The 27,558-nt window shown below is 49.3% G+C and overlaps 1 protein-coding gene across 2 annotated transcripts; it reads right to left on the reverse strand.

Annotated features, from left to right (window-relative positions):
* Window positions 1-511: 511 nt before the first annotated feature.
* Slc13a2 (solute carrier family 13 member 2) lies at window positions 512-27,558 on the reverse strand. Of its 2 annotated transcripts, XM_090350609.1 has the most exons (12): window positions 27,400-27,558; window positions 11,484-11,612; window positions 9,086-9,222; window positions 8,802-9,001; window positions 7,639-7,810; window positions 7,398-7,520; window positions 4,395-4,613; window positions 4,108-4,196; window positions 3,705-3,826; window positions 2,485-2,646; window positions 1,709-1,846; window positions 512-1,264 (listed from the first exon to the last, which is right to left on the reverse strand). In XM_090350609.1, the coding sequence occupies exons 1-12, from the start codon at window positions 27,499-27,501 to the stop codon at window positions 1,097-1,099; spliced, it is 1,761 nt and encodes a 586-aa protein (XP_090206735.1). In that variant the 5' UTR covers window positions 27,502-27,558; the 3' UTR covers window positions 512-1,096. The 2 variants fall into 2 exon arrangements, with proteins under 2 accessions (XP_090206735.1, XP_090206737.1); XM_090350611.1 differs by lacking the exon at window positions 1,709-1,846.

Below are 27,558 nucleotides of genomic sequence, written 5' to 3' on the forward strand. Positions count from 1 at the left end.
TTGTCTGGTTCTGAAAGGTCATCACAGTTCTGAGCCTGTTCCATTGTGTCTAACCCCGATTCTTCTTGCTGTAGGCTGCTATTTGGGGGAGTGAGGGTCCATTCTCTGGGCATCCAGCATGGGTCAGTCTGCCTCCTCTGGTGTCGAGGGACTGGTTTTTCCAGCTGGAGGAAGGGTCGGTGAGGAATTGGCAGGGGCAGCGGGTTTTATGTAAATGTGCAGGGAGTGCTCTGGGAACCAGGAGACACATTTTCCCAAAGGCACGCAGGGACTGGCAACTCCCAATTAGCCTGCTGGTGACGTCAGGGCTGCTTTCCTGGGTGGCTGCGCCCACTCCAAACAGCCTGGCAGGGGTTTCCAACATTACCATCTCCTGTGGGTGTGCGGAGGGGGGGTGCAAGGGGGGCCGGCAGACAAGACAGAGGCCAGGGTCCCCCTCCATCCACTCCAACCTAGCCATACCATGAACCCGCTCCAGAGAACATGCCTGGAAGGACTTCCCCAGACTCTATTGAAAAAGACTTTAATGTGGCTAAACATCTGAAGTTCCCCCAATAATCCCTGAGAGGCTGGGGGGACCTCAGTGTGCTGGGCCTGTCCCAGAGGCTGTGCCCAGGGCAGGCTGTGCCCGCGGTGCTCTAACCTGGATTTTAATAAATACAGTGCAAAGGGATCTGGGAAGACGAAGAAGGGCATGCTGGGGTTTTCAGGGACACACACACACACACACACACACACACACACAAAACCCCCTGAGACACGCCTGGACACACCAACCCTTGCACACACACACACACACACACACACACACACACACATTTTCCTCCTACATACTGGAGATCAGGCTCACACTGCTCCTTTATAGCATGTTTCTCTCTGTCTCTCTCTCTCTCTCTCTCTCTCTCTCTCTCTCTCTCTCTCTCTCTCACACACACACACACACACACACACACACACACACACACACACACACCATGAACCTTTCCCTCCGCCTTGGACCCAGGACTTGGAGCTCTGGGGCATCCCCTTCCTGGCTCGGAGGAGTAGAACAGACGGGTTTTTCCTGGACATGGCCGGCCATACCCCCTGAGCCCTCTCAGGGCGTGGACATAGTGGAGTTGGCTGCTGGGAGAAGGCACTGGCTCATGTTGGAATGAGCCCAGGAAGGGAAGGTGTTCAGGCTGAAGATGGGGATACTCCAGCTGTTGATGGCCAGTGTGATCACCAGGACCCCAATAATGTTGAGCAGGAATCCTGCACGTGCCTGTGGGAGGACAGCCAGGTGACCAGGTAGCCATAGAGCCCCCCATGCCCAGCCTACAGGTACCAGGTAAACTTAGGAGGCCTTCCATTAGCAAAACACTCCCTGGAAGTCCTACCTTTGGTCTAATCTGCAGCACCACACAATGCCCTGACTGCTTGTTTTACTGCACCTGCCAATAGGGAGTTTTGTTTTCTCTAAGTGGGGGTGCTTGGGTGTCTGGACCTTCTTCATGCCTCCTCTCAATCCTTGTAATCTGGGACTGTAGGACTTAAAGAAGCTCCATTTAGGGGTCACATCCCAACCTCCCCTACTGGATCCTCAGTCACACAGGGCCCCATTTCTGCTTGAAGAGTCCCAGGGCCTTCCAGCTGGTTTCATGGAGATGGAAAGACAGAGTAGGAACAGGATTTGGGGGGTATTTAAGTCTTCCTGCTGGCCACTCACCATGTCAGATACTTTGAGGCCCCCAAAAGAGAAGACGATGGCGTTGGGAGGGGTGGCAACAGGAAGCATGAAGGCCAGGGAGGCAGACAGGGTGCAGGGCAGCATGACATAGAGTGGGTGGAGGCAGATGGCCTGAGCCTGGAGAGGGACAATAGCTGATGGGGTCCCATCTTAAAGGCAGGTGTGACACCTCCCCCCAGTTCTCCTGCTTCCTTGCTTGGAGGGAGGGAGGACAGCCCCGCCCCCCTCCACACTCTCTGGTCGTGAACCCACAGCTGGGGCCAGAAAGCACTAGGGTGACCTGGGAAGGGCCCTGGACCTCTCTGGAGGGTGTGAGTGTCAGCCCTGCCCAGTGAGGTGGAGTGTGGGGAGGGGCCCATAAAACCCATCTCAAAGGGGCTGGGGCGGCGTCATCAAAGGCTTTGGGATTTTGCCTGGTGAGGAAGGGGTTGGGGACGCTCCAGGGAGCAATTTTACCCCATCACCTCTGGAATGACCAGAACAGGGGACTGGGGCGGGGAGGTGGGTGAGGCACAGGGAGGCAAACTGGGATTCTCTCAGAGTGATGTCACCCAAGGGAGGGGTGACTCAGGAGCCAGAAGACTTTGGGGCCCAAGGTCTCAAAACCTGGAATAGGATGGAGACTCAGGAGTCCCATCCAGGACAGACAAGAAGGAGGTACAGACAGACAGGCTACTCTGCTTGGTCAGACAGAAGCCCTGGAGGGGGAAGCAGGCAGACTGCCTGGAGGAGGTGTTTCTGCAGGCTTTGCTCACCATGGAGGCCAGGATAGGCAAGAAGAGAGTGGTGGTAGCCACGTTGCTAGTGCACTCCGTGAAGGTGGCAACCAGGAGGCAGAGGATGAGGGCGGTGGCAGGAGGTGGCACATTCTGAAGTGGGGTCAGTTTGTCTCCCAGCCATGCAGACAGGCCTGATTGCTGAGGATAGAGAGGATCTGTGCATGTGAGGCAGGGTTGTGGGGAGCCTGCCCCGCTGCCAGACCTCTGCTCCTGGAGGATTTTGGGAGGACCCTGCTTTTGCCCACTCTGTAACCTCCAGAGTCAGAGACTCTGAAGGCGACAGCTAGAAGGGGGCTCTGCTGCTCTAAATGGGGAATGGAGCCTCCAAGGAGAAACTGTGGGGGTGAGGCGAGGGCGCCCTTGGGAAATCTGGGGCCTGATGGGAATAAAACCCCTTTATCCTCATTCACCCCCATCATCCCTTCCACGCTTTCCCTTTTCTATCCACTGGGTTAGGGCCAGGGGGGATCCTGTTTCTGGCAGGGAGGGAAAGTGGGGAGGGGGGCTGAGGGGCTAGGAAGAGACTGACAAGGTGGGCAGCTCACAGTGGGGAAAAAGCGCTGAAGCCTGGTACTGTGAATGCCAGCGTGCCAGGCTGTAAGGCCCTACTGCTAGTGCTGTGTGAAGAGCACTGGGAGCTTGCTCCATGCTGCCACACACCGACTAGGAGTTTAGTGATCTGTGGATGAACTAACCACAGACCCAGGAGTCCCCTGCCCTGATCCCTGACCTATGGCAGCCGTCTATGCGATGACAGAACCATGCGTTTGTTCTATAGGCTCTATAGCTAGATGACCTGGTCCTCAGACCCTGGCTGTGGTTAGGGCGCTCCCTGGTGGCCACAGAAGACATTGTATTGAATTCAAAGTCGGTTACTTGGGTGCTGGGGAATTCTCTGACCTGGGTGAGGGACTGGCAAAGAGGTCACTGTGAGGCCAGGTTAACTGCTCATAGCAGGACCCACCCACCAGAGAATCTTATCTTCTCGTTGGCTCTGAGAATCTTGCTGGGGAGAGGTCCCTAGGATTTTTGTGTGTCTTCCTTCTCCCTTGAATGGAATCTCCCATTACAACCCTTCAGGCTTTGCCTACCACAGGGGATCCTAAAAGTGGGGATCATTTCTCCCTTCTGTGGCACAATCTGTGCTTTTAGATGCAGGGTTTCCCTCAGAAAGCGAGGGGCCTGAGATATCTCACCTCACTGCCTTTGGCCAGGGCAAAGCCACCACCCAGCAAGAACACTATATTCCATGGCATCTTCTCATTCACTGTCTTCCAGGTGAGGAGGGCGGGAGGGGCCTTCAACTTTCCTGGCTTGTCTATTCCCAAGCAGAGAAGGTGGGTCACTGAGAGCCTGCGGGCTTTCCCTCCCTCTCCATGGGGGCCTCCCTGAGTGGAGGGATCCTTTGGAAGCTTAATGCATGCAGGAAGGGTCCTTTGCTTCTGTAACACCCCAGATTTTGTACCCAACTACCTGTATCCACGGCAGGTCACCTTAGTCTTTCTAGGCTCTGTTTACTCCTGCCAAGCGTGGTCAAGAGTCTGCCTGAAGGTAGGGAGATGTCTGGATACCCTCCTCTGCCCCCAGCCAGGCGCTTACCTGGGTCCTGGGTCAGCCCTGGGATTTTAGAAGGCATGATGAACATAATGATACTGATGAAGATGGCCACTGTTCCATCGGATGCCATGCTGCGGGTGGGGCAGGGAGGGCAGGCTTAGTGGCTCAGGGTCACCAAAGCGATGGAGAAGAATCTCCTTCCACAGACATGCCTGGTGGATCCCTCTACCAAGTTATCTCTGGGTCTGCAATCAGGGCCCTGGCTTCCTTCTCTCTTTCCCCAGCACTGAGCCCTACAGAGCTCCCCTCCTTTCCCACTAGCCGCTTACCTTTCCCCCTTATCATTAGCAAAAGCCAGGTTACCCCAGCCAGTGAAGAAGCCCGGCTCCCGAGTGAACCAGAGCACCACCAGGGCGACAAAGAGAATAGTGATTGCCTTTTCCGCAAAACTCATAGGGCCCAACAGCTTGTACTGGGTCCGAATGACTTGAAAGGCTGCTTGCTTTTGCTCCTGCTCCTGGTCTCCAAAGCCAAAGTTCTTCCGGAAGCTGCAGGCAGAGGACAGATGTAGCTCCTGAGGGATTTGAACTGGGCAGGGGCAAGATGCTTCAAAGTAAAGGCTGAGGTCTAACGAGGCCATATTGGCATCAAGCCCTGGTTCCCCCTACTTCTCAAGAAGAATTCAAGAGTGGTGGCTCACACCTGTAATCCCAGCTACTCAGGAGGCTGAGATCTGAGGATCAAGGCATTCTGGGCAGAAAAGTCCAGTTGTTTTGTTTTGTTTTGTTTTGTTGCCAGTCCTGGGCTTGAGCTCAGGGCCTGAGCACTGTCCTTGGGCTTTTTCTCAAGGTTAGAACCCCACCACTTTAGCCACAGCACCACTTCCAGCTTTTTCTATATATGTGGTACTGAGGAATGGAAGCTGGGTCTTCGTGCATACTAGGTAAACACTCTACCACTAGGCCAAACTCCCAGCCCAGGTCCAACAGATTTTTAATACCAATTAGCTACCAAGAAAATAAAAAGTGAAGCTGTGGCTCAAGTAGAGCACTATCCTTGAGTAATAAAGTTAAAGGACAGCTGCCATGCCCTGAGTGCAAGCTCTGGATACTGGCACAAAACAAACAAGACTCCAAGAGGGGCTGTGGTAGAGTGCTTGCCTAGCATGCACGAAGACCCAGGTTCCATTCCTCAGTACCACATACACATGTATGAAGCCCTGGGTTCGATTTCTCAGTACTACATACACAGAAAAAGCTAGAAGTGGTGCTGTGGCTCAAGTGGTAGAATGCTAGCCTTAAAAAAGCTTAAGGACAGTGCCCAGGCCTTGAGTTCAAGCCCCAGAATTGGCCAAAAATAATTTGGAGGGGCCATGGCTCTAGTTTAGTAGGCTGGCTTCCCTTGCTTGGATCTGTTCCATCTGCTCTGATAACTTCTTTCTCCCAAGTTCCCTTTCATGCTAAGCCTTCTCTTATCTAGGCTGAGGAGAATCTAGTTGTCCTGATCCCTGGCCTTTTCTAGGCCCTGACTCATGGCTCCTCTCCTTAGCAGCTTTCCAGGAAAACCTTTCTTCCCTCCTGCCTATCTCTGGGTACTCCCTGACGCCTCAAGCCCCACCCATATTGTCCTTCGTGTCAGAGGAGGCTGGGGTCCACTTCCTTGTACTGCTTACCTAACTCCTGTTGACATTTAACTTTTACTTACCTGAATCTCCCCTCCCCTCCTGGACTAAGAGTTCTTCAAGGGCAAAGATCAAGCGTCACACATCTTTGACACCTCTAAGATGCCTGGCTCGTGCTGATCTCTTCAATCACTACTTTACCTTTAACCATTCCTCAGCCTTAACCCAACCTCTTTGCATCTGTCCAAGGAATTTGTCCAAAGTACAGCAACAATGCTGAACAACTTGCCATGGCTCCCCTCTGTCTGGGAAGGCAGTGCGAAGAATAAATTATACCGCAGTAACATACATGCCGCCACTTTGGTTCTGTATGCACAGCAGATATCACCAATCAATCATAGCCTGACTTTCAGCCTTAGCAGGGTCTCCAACGATCTTCCAGAGTATTCCAGGGTTGAGAGTAGAAATGCGCTCTACCTATTATATTTGGTTTCAAGCACAGGATTCCAACTCCTTAGGTAATACATGAGATGAGATCCTCTATGAACCACCCCCCCCCTCTTTTGAGCTTCATATCCTTATACTCCATTTTTACTCTTTGTGTTTAACCCCTCCCACCCCCCCCCCCCCGAGCCAGAGTTCCCTCAATCTTACTGGACACTTTTTTGCCTCTGGACTTTGGGAGTTATTCTGTCTATCTAAAATGTCTTTATGTATGACTTCTTTTAGTCTTGCAAGAGTTAGTTCAAGTCAAGCACCGGTGGTTCCTGCCTGTAATCCTAGCTGTTCAGGAGCTGTTCTGAAGTTTGTGGTCTGAAATCAATCTGGGCAGGTCAAAAACTCCAAAGACTCCCATCTTCAACTAACCAGCAAAAAGCTAGAAGAGGAGGTGTGGCTCAAGTGGGAGAGAATCAGCCTTGAGCAAACAAGCTAAGGGAAAGCACAGGCTCTGAGTTCAAACCTCAGTACTGACATAGCCCAACTCAGACATTACCTCCTCCAGGAGCCTTCTGGAATCCCCTCTGTGCAGGTACTCCCCTTTGCCCTGACATCCACGATATCATCATCTATCAGTCGGCAAGCTACAGGGACAGGAACTTTGCCTGACACCTGACACCTAATATTATTGGTGCCTACTACAGGGCCAGGCATGCTTCTAGGACTGATCACACTCAGTGTACATTCCTTAGCACCTAGCTGAGGATCATGGAGCTCTTTGTGAGTGGTCTTTAGCTGGGTAAAAGTAGACAAGCACTTTAATCCCAGCACTGGCAAATCTAGTTAGGATCACTCCATGAGACTCAATCTGGTGGTTGGGGTAGTGATCTCCTTCTTTTTTTTTTTTTTTTTTTTTTTTTTGCCAGTCTTGGGCTTGGGCTCAGGGCCTGAGCACTGTCCTTGGACTTTCTCAAGGCTAGAGCTCTACCACTTGAGCCTCAGCACCACTTCCGGCTTTTTTCCTATGTATGTGGTACTGAGGAATCGAACCCGGGTCTTCATGCATGCTAGGCAAGCACTTAAACACTAGGCAAAACTCCTGGCCGTGATCTCCTTCTTTTAGTGCCCTGAAATGGAAGCCAAGTACACAGAGAGGCTCCGGGAAGAAGAGGCCTTCTCATGGGCATGGTTGCTTTCCACATCTGAACCCAACCAGAAACTCCCAGGGGTCTGAGCAGGGACCTGGGCTGCTCTTTTTTGTTCCAGCACTTACTTGAAACCCAGGAAGAGAACCTGCAGCCACAGCCAGGCCAGAAGCAGCAAAATGATCATGGTGGGAAAGGCAAAGCCGAACCAGGAGGCAAAGTTCACCACTTTGGGGTTTTGTGGGAAGAGCCTGAAGGAACATAGGCTAATGTATGACATTTCCTTGGTGATTATCTGGCCCAATTGCCCCCCAGTGAGAATGCACCCCCCCACCCCTGTCACATTCCCCCACACGTTCTGACACTCACGCGTCCACTTGGCCTTGCAGCACCAGGTTGGGGGTGGTGCCGGTCAGCGTGGCGATGCCCCCGATGCTGGCTGAGTAGCAGATACACAGGCTCATGCCCTGGGTGAAGCGGATCTGCTCCTGGCTCTTCGGAGACTTCTGTTCCAAAGAAGCAGGTGTGACTTCGCCATTATCTGGAAACAAGGGAGACATCAGGTCGGGACATGGGAATATGGCTAGATCCAGGATCTGAGTGGGCTCAGCACTTCCTGGAGCCTGAGGCTGAGAGTACTCTCAGCCATCACAATCTGATTCTGTCTGTCTTGAAGCTGAGAATCAGAGAGAAGAGGATTATCTAAACCAGGCAGGAAGGATGGAAGCTTGTCCTGACTGCAATTCTTCTTGCTAGAGTGACCAAAGCTTCTTGGATGGCCTAGGACTAGGGGAAAATTCCTAATATATAACCTGTGTTGTTTCATTTTATGTTATTTATGATGGAGATTGAATCTACATCCCCAGCCTGTGGATCTTGGCATTTTAAAACCAGGGAAGCTGGCACTCCTGTAATCCTAGCTATTCAAGAGGCTGAGATCTGAAAACCACGATTCCAAACCAGCCTGAAGAGGAGAGTCAGTGAGACTCTCATCGGCAATTAGCAAGCAAAAAGCTAGCCGTGGAGCTGTGATTTGTGGTAATTGCCAGTCTTGAGCAAAGAGAACTAAGGGATGGTGCCCTGAATCTGAATTCAAGCCCTAATGTAGGCCCTAAATTAAATTAAGTAACAAAAAGCCAAGCTGGGCCTTGGTGCCTCATGTCTGTAATCTTAGCTGCTCAGATTGAGATATAAGGATCGTGGTTCAAAACCAGCCTGGGCAGAACATTTCTTAACTCTTATCTCCAATAAACTACTCTGAGAAAGCACAGAGTGGCACTGTGGTTCAAGTCTTAGTACAAGCCTTGGGTAAAAGAAGCTTAGGGTCGGGGGCCCAGGCTCTGAATTCAAGCCCCAAGATTGGTAATAATAATGATCATGGTGATGATGACAATAATGAATTAATTACACAACAACAGCCACAAAAGCCAGGGAAGTTCCAGGCAATCTAGAATAAGCAGATCTCCCACCATGCCAACCAGGTCTTCCCCAGGGAATGGAGAGATTGGGGCAGGGTCTTCCTCCTCTCTTACCAAGCTTGATCCCATCCTTCTCGGGACTGGATTCCTGGAGTTCGAAGCTGGGATTGTCGGTGCCCTCCTCCACGTCCTTCTTCGTCGAGTGCAGCTGCTCCAGCACCGCATGCGCAATGGGCACCATCATGGCGGTGGTAGCTGTGTTGCTGATCCACATGGACAGGAAGGCCGTGACCGACATGAAGCCCAGGATCAGCCTAGGGAACGGACACGTGGCCACCCTGTGGTTCTCGTCTCCCTCCGGGGACCGCACGACCCCGGGTCTGGGTGTGGGGACTCACATGGCAGGCCGCACCCCGATAACCAGGAGCACCTGGAGGGCGATGCGTTTGTGCAGGTTCCAGTGCTCCACCGCGATGGCCACCAGGAGCCCCCCGATGAACAGGACGTTGGTGTCCTTGAGGTACTCTATGCAGACCTGGGGCGGGGGGGACAGGTCTGAGACGCTGGGAAGGTGGCTGGAGTTTCCCACGAGGCCGGTGGCTGTGCGCGCATGCGTGCACGTGTGTCCTTGCGCTCGCCCTCAAGGCTTAGTTATGGCTTTGGGGTGGTGGGTTGGAGGTAAGAGTCACGGGCTCTCCTGCCCAAGCTCCTTTGGGCATCAATCCTCAGATCCCAGTCTCCCCAGTAACTGGGATTACAGGGTTCAGCCACTGGTGTCCCGCAACGTGGGAGACAAAGTGCCTGGGTGAGCGCAAACCACACTTTCAGCATTGTACCGAAAGATGGAGATGAGCGTCTCTTAGGTGTGCCTGCCTAGGCTGCATCCAAACCTTGAGGCTCAGATCTCAGCCTCCTGCTTAGCTAGGACTAAGATGTGAACCACAAAGAAGAGTGCTTGGATCCCTGTTCTTTTTGTTTATTTTGTCTGAGACTAGGACTCAAAGTCAGTATCTGATGCGTTTGCTGTTTGGCTGGTACCCCACAATCTGAGCCACACATCCAACCCCCTTGTTCCCTCTTTTCTAAGGGCCCTCTTTCTCCTCTCAAGGTGGAGGAGGGAGGCGTTCAAGCTTGATTTCATTCAGACTTCCAGCCAGGCAGCTGCTCTTTCTAGAAAGTAGAGGCACGTTTTTTTTTTTAATCTTTTTTTTTGGCCAGTCCTGGGTTTGAGCTCAGGGCCTGAGCACTGTCCTTGGACTTTCTCAAGGCCAGAGCACTACCACTTGAGCCTCAGCACCACTTCTGGCTTTTTTTTTCTATGTATGTGGTACTGAGGAATCGAACCTGGGTCTTCGTGCATGCTAGGCAAGCACTTTAACCACTAGGCCAATCTCCCGGCCCTAGAGGCACGTTTTTGTACATGTGGTTCCTAGGCCTGGAACTGGATAGAAATGAAATGCTTATCCCGGTGTGGTAGTGACTGGTTGTAATCCCAGCACTCTGGAGGTTGAGAACAACCTCAACCCCATAGTGAGACACTATCTGAGAAAATAAATAAATAAAAAGGAATGAAATGCTGAAATCTACCCGAGAGCTACTGAGTCAGAAACTCAAGTATAAGACCTAGTAGCTACATATGTTTTACCCAGCCCTCAAAAGAACTCTGGTGCTGATTCACTGAACTAGAAGTACCCAGTCTTCCTTCCATATCTGTGGGGTCTGTGACCATAGGGTCTACTTCCAAGGATACAATTAAACTTTAATGGAAAATACTGGTGTGTGTGGGGGGATTGCATCTACACTGAACACATACAGACTCTCCCCCATTTTATTCCTTAGACAAAGTCTAACAACGATTTACATTATACTAGGTAAAAGTAATCTAGAGGTGGTTTTAAGCATAAGGAGATGTGCATAGGTGATGTGAAAGTGCTGGGTCATTTTATGTAAGGGACAGGAGCACCCTGGGATTTTGCTATCTAAGGGAGAGGATTTCTGGGGATACCAAGGAATTAATTCATAACTATTATTGTTGTTATTGTTTTAATAAAAAGATTGAACACTGGATGCTGGTGGATTCTGACAGCCATCCTAGCTACTCAGAAAGCTGAGATCTGAGGATTGAGGTTTGAAGCCAGCTCCAGAAGACTTTCTTTCTTTCCTTTTTGCTAAGCTATATTTTTCTCTTTATTTTCTTTTGTTCGGGGTGGGGGGAGGTTGTACTGGGAATTGAACCCAGGACATGGCACTTGCTAGACAAGTGCTTCTCCTCTGAGCTACCTACATCCCAACCCGAGAAGGAGACTTTTATATCCAATTACCCAGCAAAAATATACAACAAGAACTGGAAATGGAACTGTGGTTCAAGTGATAGAGTACTGGCCTTGATCAAAAAAGCAAAGGGACAGTGCCTAGACCCTAAGTTCAAGCGCCCCCCTCCCATGCACACAAAGAGACAGGCTGCCCTTGAACTTACAATCCTCCGGCCTCAGCCTCCTGAGTGTCAGAGCTATAGGTGTGAGCCAACACACCTCAGCTGTTTTCTAAGCTGGCTTCTAAGGTCCTTGTCCAGCACCTAGACTCCATGGGAAGCTCAAGCACTTCCCCCTGGAATGAACTCTGTCATGGTCACATCTCTAGTGTTTGTCCTCTGTCTTCAGGCTGGCCCTGTCAAGGCAGGGCCCCCTCTTCCAAGCACTCTGTCTATGATGAGGCTTCTTGACCACTGGGGGCCCTCTGAAGACACCCAACCACCCCTTGCCAGGAGGCCCTGTTCCTGTAGGTGGTGGGACTCACCTCGGAGGCGTCCATGATGCCCATGAGCGGGAACAGGATGATGGGAAGGAAGGCTGTGACGGCCAGAGGTAGAGCCTCAGTGCACCAGAAGAGGGCCATGAGGATGATGGTGTAGGCACAGTTGGCTTCCTGTGGGTGGGAGAGAGGTGGGGAGAGGGCAGCAGTAGAGGAATTGGATGAAACAGGCGTGTTCCAGAGTCTTACCCAGTCCTAAGAGAAACCAGGCCATTCATACCAGCCTGGGAGAGAGTCCGTGTCTTCCATACCCAAGGTCCCATCCCCAAATGAAAAGATGAAACAAAGCAAGGCACTCACCACCTTGGCTTTGGCCTTGGAACCCAAGCCCCTACCAGCTCCAGGCTCTTACAGGGAGAGGGCTCTGGGTGAAGGTTCTGAGATGAGGTCACGGCTGCCCAAGGGAGAAGCAAGTGGGACCTGGATAATGTGAACTCTTGCCTGCTACTTGGCTTTCGTCACAGCTTATAAAATGATAAATTATAGCTGGCTGCCATGGCTCATGACTGTAATCTTAGCTACTTAGGGGGATGAGATCCATCCTTGAGACTCTCATCTCTAATGTACCACTGAAAATGAGCTGTGGCTCAAGCGGTAGAGGGCTAGCTTGAGCATAACAGCTCCGGGACAGCATCCAGGCCCTGAGTTCAAACCCCAGGACCAGTATAAACACACACACACACACACACACACACACACACACAATTATTAGTCTCTCTAGGAGATGAGTTCCAGGATAGAGATTGTTGGGTGGATCCTCAGATCCCAGGACTAGCAGACTTCAGAGAAAATCCTGCTTGAATGAACAAATGAAATGAATCTTTAGAAAGTTTTGGGAAGGTGGAGAATCACCTTTCCAGGTAATTCTAGCCCTACCATTGTGCGACACCATTCCTAGTGATGCCTTTTAGACGGACAGACTGATTTCCCCCATCTCTACTTAGTGCTGGGAATTGTGGGCTAACCCTGAAGCACAGTCTTTGGGGTACCAGAAGCCCCCCTTTCACCCTTATAAGGCCCTGAAGTCCAGAGAAATCTGCCCTTAAGTCTAGACTGGGGCAGGAATGGAAAACTAGATAGCCCAGATGTCAGGGATCCACTACCTTGCCCAAGCCTCCTCTAGGGCTGGGGAATCATTAGCCCGAGGAGGCCTGGGGAGAGGCACTGTCCACTGGGTCACAGGAAGAGGCAGCAGGAAGGGATCAGTTGGATCACGTGCTAGAGCCCCTCCCCTCATATCTGTCAATTGCCTGGTCCTTCCCACTACAGGGGTAGCTCGGGCTCATCCCTTAGCACTTCACCTTTCAGCACCCTAAAGCTCAGGAAGCAAGCCCTTGGGAAAGGCAGAGGTCACTGCCATTCCTTGGGCAACCTTTAGGAGCCATTAAGGTAGGCGTGGTGGTCCCACTTCAGAAAAATGCCCCCAAGAATAAGCAGCTTGCTGGAGGTCAGAGAACTAGGGAGTGGCAAAGCCTAGGTGGGCACTCAGGGAGGGCAGCTGGATGGCATAACTGTAAGGACTTCCTGAGAGCCTGGCCTGGCAGTAGATATGAAGGTGTCCCCAGATTGTGCAGTGCGCAGCCCCACCGCAGAGCTCAGTCAGTCTGCAGAAAGCTTTCTTTGCCATTAAACTTCTGCTCCTTCTTAACCTGGACTTGAACTCATTCAACTCTGGGGTTGGGCCCCGCCTTGAGTCTCAACCCAGAAATCCAGCCCCTCCTCCCACAGCTAGATTCTGCTGATGCAGGTGCTCCTTCACCTGCAGGGACTGCATGGCCTGATTCCTCACCCATTGCATGGGCCAAGGGCATGCTGGACCCTCTGGAACATGGCGTTCCTCACCTAGAACCCTCACCAGACAGAGGAGAGAGGCTGGTTTAAATGATCATTGTCCTGATTCAAGAAGACTGAACTGAACCAGGTGCCAGTGGCTCATAACTCTCACCCTAGCTATTCAGGAGGCTGAGATGTGAGGATTACAGTTCAAAGGCAGCTTGGGCAGGAAAGCCCATGAGACGCTCGTCTCCAATGAACCACTAAAAAGCTGGAAGTGAATCTGTGGTAGAGTGCTAGTGTTGGGTGAATAAAGCTCAGGGACAGTGCCCTGACACTAAGTTCAAGCCCTAGGACCAGCACAGGAGAAGAAAGAGAAGGGACAGGAGGAGGAGGAGGGGCAAGAGGAGGAGGGGGAGGAAGAGGAGAAATGGCTTGAGACTGTTCATTGCCATCCTCTGCTCCACATTTCCTTGTTGCAAACAAACTTGGTATATGTCACATTTACCTAGAAAGTCACATAAAGAGTAAGTGGGGAAGCCAGGCTCTCTGACTTTTGGAATCTCAGCTTTTACCTTCCACCTTGAACTTAATACCTCCCACAGAGGGGCCTCAAGCCACAGGCTTCCAGTGACAGGTCGGGAGGAAGAGCTCAGGGTCTGAATCTTCCCAGCGCCTGTCACTTCCTGTTGCCTGGATCTGTTAAGACACTGAACCGTTTTTTTTTGTTTTGTTTTGTTTTTTTTAATGGATCATGGGGCTTGAACGCTGGGCCTGAGTGCTATCCCTGAGCAATTCAGCTCAAGGCTACCACCCTACCCCCTGCGCCACAGCCCCACTTCCCCCTTTCTAGTGATTAATTGGGAGTAAGAGCCTTGTGTTCTTTAGTGCCCAGGCTAGCTTTGAACCGCAGTCTTCAGATCTCAGCCTCCTGAGTAGCTAGGATTACAGGCATGACCTGACATCTGGCTTTTTTCCTTCCTTCCTTCCTTCCTTCCTTCCTTCCTTCCTTCCTTCCTTCCTTCCCCTCTCCCTCCCTTCCTTCTTTTTTATAATAATACAAAAAAGAAAGCAATAATGTGTTCTTTAAAAAATTAATTTTATTTATTTTCTTATGTGGTGCCAAGGAATTGAACCCAGGACATCATGAATGCTAGACAAGCACTCTACCACTAAGCCCCATTCCTAGCTCCCTTTTCCTTTCTTTTAAGGCCAGTTTTGTTGTGTGGTCCTGACTGATCTTGAACTCCTAGGCTTGGGCCTCAGCTTCCTGAGAAGCCGGAACTAAAGACAAACACCCTTAACCATGCCAAGCTAAGACACCTCATTGTTGAGACCCCTATGTCCATCTCATTTCCATGGCCCTCTGAGCTCCCAGTGTGTTCAACCTGTAGCTCCCCACCAATGACCCCTTTTACAGCTAGGTGGCTCCTCATCCTTCTCCTTTACAGCTAGGCCCAATCCTTTTCCATATATGTCTCTGGATCAAATTCCAAACCTGTCTCAAAGTTCACAGTTTCCACTGAGCCTGGGGGCTTGGGCCTGGAGTTTCCATTCACCTCCTGGCAGTCTGTCAGGTGGAAGCATAACTTGCTGACTTGTTCTTCAATCGTGACTTTTCTTTTTTTTTTTTAGAGACATAAGTTTTGTTATGTAGCCCAAGTTGACTTTAAGCTCACGAGCCTCCTTCTGAGTACTGGGATTACAAGTGTGCAATACCAAACTTGGCTGGATCATAGCTTTTTCTTTCTTTTCTTTTTCAGTGGGGGGGAGCAGTATTGGAAGATTCTGAGGATACATGAAATTGGTTGGGAAAACTACTTCATCTATTCACTAACATGTAACTAAGGCTATTAACATAGACTACCAAATCATAGCACACGCTGTCCCTGCTTGTCACTGATTGAGTTTATGATTTTTCAACATTAATTGCGGTATTGTGAAACTGATAAGCACTCAGTAGAAACTCTCATGTACAGTAACTACCTATGATGCTGACTACCCATTGGCCATTTTGGTCTTCATTTCCCTTGTCATAAATTACATGAGACATTTGATGCTTTATTGTGAAATAGGCTTTGCATTTGACTGTTTGCCAGCAGTGGTTTTTTTGTTTTGTTTTGTTTTGTTTTGTTTTGTTTTTTGCCAGTCCTGGGCTTGGGCTCAGGGCCTGAGCACTGTCCTTGGACTTTCTCAAGGCTAGAGCTCTACCACTTGAGCCTCAGCACCACTTCCGGCTTTTTTCTATGTATGTGGTACTGAAGAATCAAACCCAGGTCTTCATGCATGCTAGGCAAGCAGTTTAACCACTAGGCCAAACTCTCGGCCAGTGGTTTTGTTTTGAGCATGTATAAATCAGTGGAGCAAAGCTATGATGTCTGACAGGTTACGTGCACTAAAGAAATATATTTTCAATTTAGGATATCATCAAATTGTGATGCCATTATTGGGACATAATCTCATCCTAAATTGGAGCAGATCTCTCTATATTGTTACCAATATTGTAAATGATTTGTCACAGATTTCTCTTTCCTTCTTTCCTTCCTTCCCTCCCCGTCTTTTCTTTTCTTTTTAAGCCATGTCTTGCTATTATTATCCAAATTGGCCTAAATTCAAAGGGGATTCCCTCACCCTCAAGTAGCTGAGACTACAGGCGGACACTACCACACCTACTCTATTTTGAACATTTGATTATGGCTATCAGCTATTGGATACTTGCCCAGAACACTTATTGCTGTTTTCTCAGGATACATTTCAGCATAACTGTTTGTACTTATCAACTGTTTTAAAGTTATGGTAGTTATAGCACTGGAATTTTTTTGGTTGTTTTGTGTGTTGGGGTGTGGTGCTTTATGCTTACTAGGTAAGTGCTATAGTACTTTAACTACACTCCAACTCTTTTTGCTTTACTTATTTTTTCAGATATGATCTTGTGTTTTTGCCCAGGGTGTCCTTGTACCTTGATCCTTTTACCTTTGCTATGTAGCTGGGATTACAGGCGTGCACCACCACACCCAGCCCCTAATGCTTAATCTTTCCAACACACCAATATGGGCACGTATCTACTTCTGGGTTGTTAGGCAACTACTCTGACCACTGAGGCATTTCCCAAGACCTTCTGAATTGTAATATGTGGGTGGGTTTTTTTTTCCTCTTTTTTCATATTTAGATGCTTATATTTCAAAGCAGTTGGTTTCCTCTGAAAATCTGCATGTTATTTTGTACATTTCCAAGCAATATTCGAGAAAGACAGAAACTGCCTTGTTGACATTTGTTGAAGCTGAGGCGATCTGAGTTGGGGAGCCTCAGTCAGATGCCAGCCTCCTGGGCGCCATTTTGGAAACCTTCTCTCCTCCATTCGCTAGTATGTCTGATTACAAAGTTGCTATTCCTGACTCTAAAAAAATGATGATTTAGGAGTCAGTTTTGTCCTCCCAGGCCACCCTGGTGTTCCTCAGCGCTGTGGAGCTTGGGTTGGTCAAGCTCAGCTGGCAGCCTCTGACACAAGACTCAGCTGGCTTGCATACTGGCCTCTAGCCCAGGACTACTATACTGTACAAGGCCTGGGCACTGTTTACTCACTGGACCATCATGTGTAGTAGTCACTCTCAAAGCTCAGAGTTTTCTCCTAGATGCTGTGGCTCTTCTCTCTGTCACTACTTCCTTCTGCCCCTTGCCAGCCCTGGCCCTCAGCTGTGGCATTATACTGTTACCTGATCACCTATCCATTTATTTGTTGTTATGATGTTGTTCTCCAATCCTGGCTCTGGGGATTGAACCTAGGGCCTCATGCATGTAGTGTATATACTGTGTGCCACTGAGACACAAACCTCCAAGCCTGTACACCCCATTTCTTCATAATCTGAGCAAGTACATTTGCTGGTCCTCTTCAGTTTCCTTAAATATACCATCCTCCCTCTGGCCACAGGGCCTTTACACATCTATCTCTCTGGCTTCTTTTTTCCTGCCTGCCTTGATGTCTATGGATTGTTGAGAACAAAGCTCAAACATTCCTTTTTCAGGGAAGCCCCTTGGCTTCTGGGGTAGTGGCAAAAAAAAAAATCCCCATTTTTCACAATCTCCATTTCTGCACCTCTTCCACAAGGCACTCAGTAAAGTCTGTACTTTGCATTTAGTTTAGTGGACTGAATGATGAGTATCAGCATTTTGTAGAATTCTCCAGGAAGCAGAGTTCAAATGTGTTTCTGCCTTTCCCAACAGGTAGCCTGGCTGCTGTCACTGCTGCTGCTTTCTTCTTCTTGGTGTTTGGTGAGATATTGGGGTTTGCACCCTTGCTCAGCTTGATTTCTTGACTAGTACCACTTGAACCATGTCTCCAGATTGGCTTTTTGGCTAGCTATTTTGGAGATGGACTCTCATGAGCTTTGTAGCCTAGACTGGCTTTGAACCACAATCCTCTGGATCTGACTTCTGGTAGCTAGAATACCCAGGGAGCCTGGCATTCTTTCCTATACTCTCAATACCCAGAACAGATGTGTGAAGGAATGTAGGCTCTGGGAAGACATATATGAAGTAGGTCTGTCTCTGCCCTCAGGGGATCTCGGTGTCTGTGTAGATTGATACATGGGGCCTGGATGGTACCCTTCTCAAAGTAGGCACTGGATGGAAGAAATAAGCCCTCAGAGGACTTCTAAACCTTAAGGCTGGCAACTTGTATCTTTCACATGGGAAAATATCCATCAACCCAGGTAAGGACTGGGAATGTGATTCAGTGGTAGGGTGCTTGCCTAGCATGCATGAAGCCCTGGGTTCAATCCCTCAGTACCACACAAACAGAAAAGGCTAGAAATGGCTCAAGTGGTAGAAGGCTAGCCTTGAGCAAAAGAAGCTCAGAAACAGCACCCAGGCCCTGAGTTCAAGCCCCAGGACTGACACCAAAGAAATAAAAATGAGGCAGAGAAGAGGAGGAGGAGGAGGAGGAGGAGGAGGAGGAGGAGGAAGAGGAGGAGGAAAAGAAAAAAAAGAAGCAAACAAAATAAACAAACAAAACCAGTGCCCTCCAGAGCTGATGGGTTCCACGTATAATCCTAGTGACTGAGAATCTGAGATCTGTGGATTATGGTTTGAAGCCAGCCTAGGGGGGAAAACATCCATGAGACTCTCACCTTGAATTAACCAGAAAAACAACAAAAATGGAACTGTGGCTCAAGGGAGAAAGCATCTGCTTTGAGAAACACAGAAAGAAAGAAAAGGGAAAAGGAAACTTGAGTGTCAGGACTAAGAATGGCTGAGAGACACCTGAGTGCGGGTATGGCTGTGAAATGTTATCTGTGAGCAGGTGGTGGGGCTGCACTGGGAGAACTCCAGGGTTTCCAGGGAACTGCATGAATTCCGAAGGAACCAGAGGATCCAGCACAGACTCTGGACTCTCAGTACCTGGCAGGAATGGGCAAGGTCAAGGCCTGTAGGCGTCAGGGCCTTCACTCAGAATAGGTACAGGATAGCCTGTAGCTGGCAGGCAACAACAAACATGCCCACAGTCGCATGGGCGTCACAGCTCATTCCTCCTGGCGTTTGAAGGTTAACCTGGGGTGGGGACACAGAATGGCGGAGAGCAAGTCACTGCCGCCACCCTACTGTCCCTGCAAGGGGCAGTGATTGGGGGGGGGTGGGGAAGAGGGATGCAACTGGCAATGTGTTCCCAGGGCTGCGAAACAAAGTGGGACTGTATGTGTCAGCCTGCGGAGCACGCTGTAGCCTAGAGAAGGGAACTTGCCTTAAGCTCCCTTCCATCAGTGAGGAGATTCTGAGTGTGGGTGCTGAGGGGTGTGTAGGAGTTCATTTGGCAAGTGAAAAGGAGCTGAAATGAGGGAGTAAGTGGAGGGGGGATGCAATGAGGCAGAAAAGATCCACAATGTGTTTCTGGAGTGGTGTACACTTGCAAAGAATCTTGTCTGCCTCATGGAGGGAGGTGGAACTTTATCTCAGAGGACAGAGGGGAGTGAGGGAGGCCTTTGAAGGGTTGACAGAGAGGTGATTGTGGCGGTAAGTTATTAAATGACTATGCTGGGATGAAGGTGAAGCTTCATGGTAGACTGTGTGCCTGGCATCTCAGAGGCCCTGAGCTCTATCCTCAACCAGCCGACTAACAAACACTACTACTCATGGATGCTACCACGGAGCTTAACAGTGTGCAGCCAGGCACTGGAGCCTCATGTCTGTAACCTTAGCCACTCAGGAGGCTGAGATCTGAAGATCATCATTCAAAGCCAGACCGGGCATCTTCCATCAGCTGTCAAAAAAAAAGCCAGAAGTGGCTCAAGTGGTAGTCTTGAATAAAAACAAAACAAAACACCTCAGGGACAGTGCCCTGGCCCTGAGTTCCAGTTCCAGGATCATGGCGTGTGTGTGCAAGAGTGCCCATCCACACATGCTCGGGGGGTGGGAGGGAGGGGGAGAAAATGCGTGCAAGGATCACTTAGGAAAAATTTCTAATTTCAGGGTTTGTGCCTTGGTTTTGGTAATGACCCTTTCAGCAGCCTGAGGATGCCCTGCAACTCAGTACAAAAATAAAGCCAAGCAAAAGTTTGATGCCCTGAGTTCAAGCCAGAACCAACACCAAAGAGAGAGAGAGAGAGAGAGAGAGAGAGAGAGAGAGAGAGAGAGAGAGATACCAGGGAGATGATACCCTTTCCAGGAATAATATTTAGATGTCAAATACCTAATACGTTTGTGAACTAACTAGAAACACAAAGCGGACAATGGTCCAGTTCAACACCCAGCTCGGGAGCCAAAGACAAAAGTTTTACACTGTCCCACTAAACAGTCAGGATTTGTTTAGACCATCACTTCCCTCAGGTTATTCCCTCCTCTCTTCTTTCACCTCCAGTGTGAGCCCAACCACCAAAAGCCAAACATAAGCTGGCGCCAGAGACTCACACCTGTACTTCTAGCTACTCAGGAGGCTGAGATCTAAAGCTCATGGTTCAAAGATAGCTTGGGCAGACAAGTCCCCAGAGACTCATCTCCAATTAATCATCAGAAAACCAGAAGTGGCACTACAGTTCAAGTTGCAGAGTGTTAGCCTTGAGCACTGAGGGACCCTGCCCAGGCCCTGAGTTCAAGCCCTACAACCAACAAGAACAAAACCAAATATTCTTCCACAGTCAGTCAGACATTGAACACCTCTACTGAATACCTACTCTAGGCCAAAGGCTTCCAATAGGGAACTCTTAAAGCCATCCATTTGTCCATTCAAGTCTTTTAAGCTCCTGTCTGCCTCTGAGACTGCTCATAAAAGACCATGGCAAGCCAGTTCTTCCTGTGGTGTTCTGACTCTCAAGAGGCTCATTGGGGATGATGGGTGCCTTGTATTCTCACTTTTTTATACCAGTATTCTTGAATTAAGGGCTTTTTTTTTAAAATTTATCTCAAGCTTGGTGCCCTATCATTTGAGCAGCAAGTCTACTTCCTACCTTTTTCACTGGTTAAAGATAACACTATCAAAGTTTCTTGCCTGGGCTGGCTTTGAATAGCCATCCTCAGATCTCAGTTTCCTGAATAGCTAGGATTACAGGGGTGAGCCACTGGGGCCTGGCCTTCCCCTCCCCACCTTTTTTTTTTTTTTTTTTTAAGACCAGGTCTATGTATCCAGGGTAGCCTTGAACTTCCCAGCTTAGTAATTCTTGCACCTCAGTTGCCTGGAACTATATGAGCGCTGAGCTGAGAAAATGGATCTCTGAGTGTCAGAAAAACAAAAGTGGGAAAAAGAGTCCTGACATCACAGTTTGGGCCACAGCCAGGCCTGCTGTGCTCATTAAAGAGCAGTGACAAAGCAGGCTTTGAATATAAGCATTCTCATGCTCTCCTGCCAAGGCCATCCTGCCCACAGCCCTGAGCCTTACCACTGGATTGTATCCGGGAAACTGCTGCTGAAGATTCTACCTTACTTTCTTATTCCTTCTGGTCTCTGGGAGAGGCTGATAAGCAGATATGATTTATAATCCAGGGACGAAGTCCAAGTTAGGGATCTATTCCGGGGATCTTCTTGGAAGCTGGCTCCTTTGACTTCTACTCCAGCCGAGTCAGAGGTTAGGAAATTTGGGTCCACAGTGCCCCCCCACCCCCCCCTCATGGATCACCACTAGATCTGCCTCCACAGGAAGGAGCAGCTGAACCCCCTCTCACCCCCTCCCACTCCCACCTTGAGAACCACAGAGTTACAGAGAAGTGAGGCCTGCAAAGGGCCCAAGGCTACTCTGTGCTCTTCAGGGACCTGGGATACAGACAAAGCAGAGGTTGAGGCAAACTGATGCCTACAGAACCTGGGAGGTGAGAGAGATCAGAGATCTTAGAAGAGGCTGTCATGGCACCACTGAGCATGCTCCAGAGGGGATTTGAAATGATATCCATATAGTTCCAACATCAATAGTTTGTTCGCTGAACTCTGCTTTCTCAACTGAAAAATAGGAAATCTCAAAATACAGAGGGTCCAAACTCCTTGCACAGTCTTCAGTGAAGCACCTGAGCCTTTCTCTGCCTCTGGTATTCTAGAATGGCTTGCGTATATATATCTAGTGTACATCCTAGCAGTGCAGGTGAATTTGATTAAGAAACCTCTCCACCTTCTGTCTTATAATAAATATCATAGTAGTCCTAGCCACTTGGGAAGCAGCTGAGAACTGAGGATCAAGTTTTTTTGTTGTTGTTGTTTGTTATGGGCCCTGAACTCTGGGCCTGGGCACTGTCCTTGAGCTCTTCAGCTTAAGCTAGCCCTCTACCACTTTGAGCCACTGTCACTTCTGGTTTTCTGGTGGTTAATTGGAGATAAAAGTCTCACAGTCTTGGGCCGGGAGTTTGGCCTAGTGGTTAAAGTGCTTGCCTAGCATGCATGAAGACCCAGGTTCGATTCCTCGGTACCACATACATAGAAAAAAGCCGGAAGTGGTGCTGAGGCTCAAGTGGTAGAGCTCTAGCCTTGAGAAAGTCCAAGGACAGTGCTCAGGCCCTGAGCTCAAGCCCAGGACTGGCAAAAAAAAAAAAAAAGTCTCACAGTCTTTTGTGCCCAGGCTGGCTTCGAACCAAGATCCTCACCTCTCAGCCTCCTGAGTAGCTAGGATTACAGGTGTGAGCCATCAATATGCAGCAGGATTGAAATTCAAAGCCAGCCCAGAGCCCTTCCCCACCCCCCCGTGCAAAAAAAAAAGGGAGACTTTTATTCCCCAATTAACCAGCAAAAAGCCAGAATTGGAGGTGTAAAGTTCTATCCTTGAGAGAAAAAGCCAAACTAGAATAAAAGGTCCTGAGTTCAAACCTAAGTACAGGCCCCCAATTAAAAGTAAATAAATAAACACCAGCATGATGTTAACCAAACTTTGTGTTGGTTAGCATTGCACCATTAGGAAACCTTTTTTTTTAACAAATGGTCTGACATTGGCCAACTTCACACCCCATTTCTGAACTTGACTGTAAGTAAACTTGTCCTCGTTGAGGCCCTTGAAGCAACCCTGGCTTTGTTTATCCCTTCACATTGCCAAGACGGCCTGTGCACTTGCCCCTTTGCACCTGCTGTGTGTTTTGCCTGGACAGCTCTTCATGTAGAGCTGGGTCTGACTGGCTCTTTCCTGTCAGTCAAGTCCTAGGGTGACTGTCCTCTCCTTAGGAGGTCTGTCTTCAGCCTGGCTCTGAGGGTAGCTTCCCCCAGGTCCCAGCCACGCCTGCTGTATTATGCCCACGGTAGAACAGCATGTTTTTTTTGGTGTGTCTCCCTATCTCTTCCTCCAGAAACACCGGCTTCCTGACTATCCTTTAATACAATGAAATGGCACCTGCCACACTGTTCTGTGCACTGGGCCCACAAGAAAATGAAGGAATGACAGACAGTAATGTTACTGGCCTGAAAATGGTGCCTGTGGTTCCAAGGCTGGGGAAGCAAGGAGCAAGAAAGCTTCAGGCCTTCTTGTCCCCCACTGCTTGGGACTCTCAGAAAGGGAGCAGCATGGCAAAGGGCCTGTTGCTATTGCCACCTTGTGCCTTGCTATTTCCAGCCCCGTGCCTTTCCTTCTCAACCGTTGTCTGCTTATGTCTCCCAGGGTTTAGTCTTCTGGATCTTCAAGACCACCGGCTTGAGATTTTCCCCTGGACTTCTTTGAAGGGGGGCAGGCCCCTCCTCTGAGTGCTGTAACTTTTTCTGTTGGATCTGTGTGGCCTAGACACAGATCCTCTCAGGATCATCACTGGTCTGAGGATACAGCATCAGTGTTTATCCCAAAGGCCCCTGACCCAGAGCACACACTCTGGAAGGATAGACGGTGGAAGGCATGAAGGAGGGAGGCTTAAAAGAGGACTGGCCAGCGTCCCTGGCCAGTCTCACCTAGAGAAACGCCAAGACCAGGCTCCAGTCCAGACAGTTTGTTTTTCCTAGATGGAACTGTAAGCAAATTACTTCACTACTCAGAGCCTCAGTTTACATGCCTGTACAATGGAGACAGAAGTAGTGATTGCATTGGAACACAGAGGCTTTTGTGAGAAATAAGTGAGCTAATGCTTTGAAGCCTTGAGCCTGGTTCCAGACACGTACATAGACTCAATAAACATCAACCATTATTATGGGCCTAGGTCTGAGACATTCAGCCTCGTCTGAGACATTCTTCCTTCTCATGGTGGTGGCCAGAGCCACAGCACTACATTGGAAATGGATTCCACAGGAGAGAGGCATGAACATTCAGGGAAGGATCCTCATTCCTTCTTTCTTTTTCTTGTCAGTCCTCGGGCTTGTACTCTGGACCTAGGCACTGTCCCTGAGCTTCTTTTGCTCAAGGATAGTGCCGCTCTACCGCTTGAGCCACACAGCTCCACTTCTGGCTTTGTCTGTGCTTCATTTGGTAAGAGTCTTAATTTAAGAAGATAAGAATCTCGTGGACTGCCTGGGCTGGCTATGGACAGTGATTCTTCAGATCTCAGCCTCCAGAGTAACTAGGATTACAGATGTGAGCCACCAGTATCCAATCTTAACTGCATTTTTTTTTTACAGTGTAGTTTTGGCTTAGGATGAGTGAATTGGATGGTAAGTCCACCGTGATTCGGGTGCATCCGTGGTGCTGGGGTCAGTGTGTGTCTGGGACCTGCTGGTGCATGTGGAGGTAAAGGAAAGAGAGCCACCCTGAATGATCTGAGTTTTTGGCTAGCATCGTAAGTAGTGGGTTAAAACATTTCTCAGCCAGACCCGTGGGAAGAGTCTTCTAGAGATGGCAATCAGGACTTTGATTTGAATGGTTAGAAGTGTAGGCTGTTGACAAAGAAAATATTCAAATGGAGGAGGCGTCTTGGGTTATTTGGATAATAGAAGTGCAGGGGTTAGGGTTGGTGTTACAGTCTGGGGAGCTGGGGGGGGGGGGCACAGAGATGCTTTTAAAACAGAAGAGTGCACAAGCTCACCTGAGGTGGAAGGCAGGTGTGGGGGGGAGGGGAATCGACCCCCTGGGAAATGCAACTTCTGGAGGCAGCTGGGGGAAGATCCAGAAGTAGGAGGACAACTAGAAGGTGTCACCAACGTCAAGAGAAGACAGGTTGTGATAGACACACTGCTGAGAGGCTGAGAAGGTGAGAATGGCAGGAGATGTTGATGGGGATGTTGAATCTGAACTAAGAAGGCAAAGCAGACTCTTCGCAGCTTGCTGTCCGGAATGCATGTAAGAAATGAGGGAGTATCTCGGAAGGAACATGAGCAAAGGAGGGGGTCTCGTTAGTTTAAGACGAGCAGTCCTGTGTGTATGTGTGTGCGCACGAGCGCAGATGTGTATGTGCTGTACTGGGGCTTGAACTCAGGGCCTCGGGCTCTTGTTTTTGCTTTTTTGTTGTTGTTGTTGTTTCTTTGTTTTTGCTCAAGGCTGGCATTCTACTAGTTATGTCACAGCTCCACTTCCAGCTTTTTCTGTAGTTAACTGAGGATAAGAGTCTCGCACATGTTTCTTCCCCAGGCTGGCTCTAAACCATAATTCTCAGTCTCTTAAGTAGTGAGGGCTATGGACAATGAACCACCAGCACCCCACTTGAAGCTGAGAGATATTAAGATGAGATGTGTTATATGCTGATGGGACAGTGAAGTAGGGAGAGACAGAAAGAGAGAAACAGAGAGACAGAGAGAGAGGGAAAGAGAGAGAGAGAGTGCGCATCATGGCAAGAGTAATGGGGTGTGTGGCCAGGGGCCCTACAGGGGGGCTGGTTCATAAATGAAGCAGGCACTGTCTATGGACCAGAGGTGAGGAGCAAGACCAGGAATGGCAGGTAAAGGCTGAAGCTCCTAACACCTTACACTTCCACAGAGTCACAGCTTCTCACCCTGAAGTGCATTTTGCCACCAGTCTGTCAAAAACAAAACAAGACAAAAAACCTGTCTAACAAGGCACTGGTGGCTCACACCTGTAATGGTAACCACTCAGGAGGCTAAGATCTTGAGGAACATAGTTCAAAGCCAGCTGGAGCAGAAAATTCCCTGAGACTCTTATCTCCAATTAACCACCAGAAACTTTGCGCTATGGTTCAAAATGGTAGATACTAGCTTTGAGTGAAAAAGCTCAGGACAGAGCCCTGGCTGAGTTCAAGCCCCACTACAGACAACGAGAGAGAGAGAGAGAGAGAGAGAGAGAGAGAGAGAGAGAGAGAGAGAGAGAGAGAGAGAGAGAGAGAGAGAGAGAGAGAGAGAGAGAGAGAGGGAGGGAGAGAGGAGGGAGAAGGAAGGAAGGAAGGAAGGAAGGAAGGGAGGGAGGGAGGGAGGGAGGGAGGGAGGGAGGGAGGGAGGGAAAAGAAAAATGTCTAATAGATTCCTTTTACAGAAGTGTCAAAACTTATGCCAGAGGTAAAGGTCATTTGAAAGACCAGACAGGCCTGGGAGAAAGTTAGGGAACGATGACATCGTCCAAAAAGAAGTGTATTCGTTACCTGACTTGCATAACTGATATCATCACCTTTATAGTAACAATTAAAAAATTAAAAAAAAAAAAGATCACCCAAGCCTCTTTATCAGTCCCCAGTTGTCAGGGGACAGCTATGGTGTCACTCTGCCTGCAGATTTTCACCCTTTGGGAATATTGTGAACAAAAATGCTTTCCTTTAGTTTCCCTATCTGGAAAGCAAGCAAGCAAGCAAGAAAGAAAGAAAGAAAGAAAACTAAAGGCTCCATGGATAGTTCTGGGGGAGGTGGACAGAGTTACCACTTTGTTTCAACTTTGGAGATCAGATCACACCCCCTCCAAGCTCTGCCACTTTGCAGTAGGTTTTGCCAGCTGTAGCTATCCTGTGAAAAGTGCTAGAATCTAAGATTCTCTTCCCAAAGCCTCACACCAATTTTGCACTTCCAATTTTTCTATTCTTTTTGTTATGGAGGAATCTGAAAGAGTGTGAAGAACCAAGCTCCCTCAAACCAGTCCCTGACTGAGTAAATAGCTTTTCCTATCTGCAAATGGGACAGATCTGTCCCCACAAGGTGGGGGATGGAGCTCCCAGATACATGCCCAGGATCAGGAGTTGAAGGAGCAAATGAATGAAAGCTCAAGGCATAACTTCTCTGGGATGTGTGCCCTGGTTGTATTGGTTGTAATTGTTGTCCCTTCTTGCAAGACCCCTCCTCCCCCAGCCTGCCCTAGCAAGACCAGCCCCTGGCATCGCAAGTGACCATCGCTTTCTGCTTACATTCATGAAGGCACAAACTGCCTGAGGCTAGCTTTCTGCTCTTTCCTTACTCCCTTTCCTGTCCAGCCCTGGCCACTGACCTCCTTCCCCCTTCCTATCGCCGCTGGCACTGAGTCTTGTCCAGGTGCTTGGAGTCCTTCCTCTCCACAGCTGGGAAGATTAACTCCATCTACCCCTTCTGCATGGCCTTTATGGAAGTGGCTTTTCATTGAAAGTAGCACATCTCCACTGCATCTGAGCAGCTCACACAGGCATCCACCACTGGGTACCAAGCAGACCCTGGTACCCAGGTATCAGGGCGAACACCTCAACTCTTGGCTGTCTTAAAGACTAAGATATTGTAGCCTCCCTTCCAAGGTGGAGGAAGTGAGGAAAGTGTTGGGGGGCAGTTAGTCCTAAGCATTATCCTACTTTGACCTAGACAGTCCCTTCCCTTCCACCCCAGCAGTTACCTGTGCCTGGAACAACAAGTGCTTACCTTGGTGGGGACGAGGAGTGGCAGAGGCAGCAAGAAAATGGGCAGACAGAAGACAATCAGATAGGAACGATAGGCCCACAGGCCCTGCCAGCAAGTGGCCATGGTGTGGCCTGATCGGGGCTGCCAGTCTCCGCCTCTGGAAATCACAGAACTGAAGGA

The sequence above is a fragment of the Megascapheus bottae genome, chromosome 17, assembly GCF_031878675.1.
Source record: "Megascapheus bottae isolate mThoBot1 chromosome 17, mThoBot2.hap1, whole genome shotgun sequence".
Taxonomy (NCBI): Eukaryota; Metazoa; Chordata; class Mammalia; order Rodentia; family Geomyidae; genus Megascapheus; species Megascapheus bottae.

Excerpts from the sequence above, each read along its gene's own strand:
- Slc13a2 (XM_090350609.1), bottom strand. The coding sequence starts at position 27,501 with ATGGCCACTTGCTGGCAGGGCCTGTGGGCCTATCGTTCCTATCTGATT. Across the intron at positions 4,197-4,394 it reads GCTAATGATAAGGGGGAAAG|CATGGCATCCGATGGAACAG; the intron begins GTAAGCGGCTAG and ends CCCCACCCGCAG. Across the intron at positions 1,847-2,484 it reads TGCCTATCCTGGCCTCCATG|GCTCAGGCCATCTGCCTCCA; the intron begins GTGAGCAAAGCC and ends GTCCCTCTCCAG.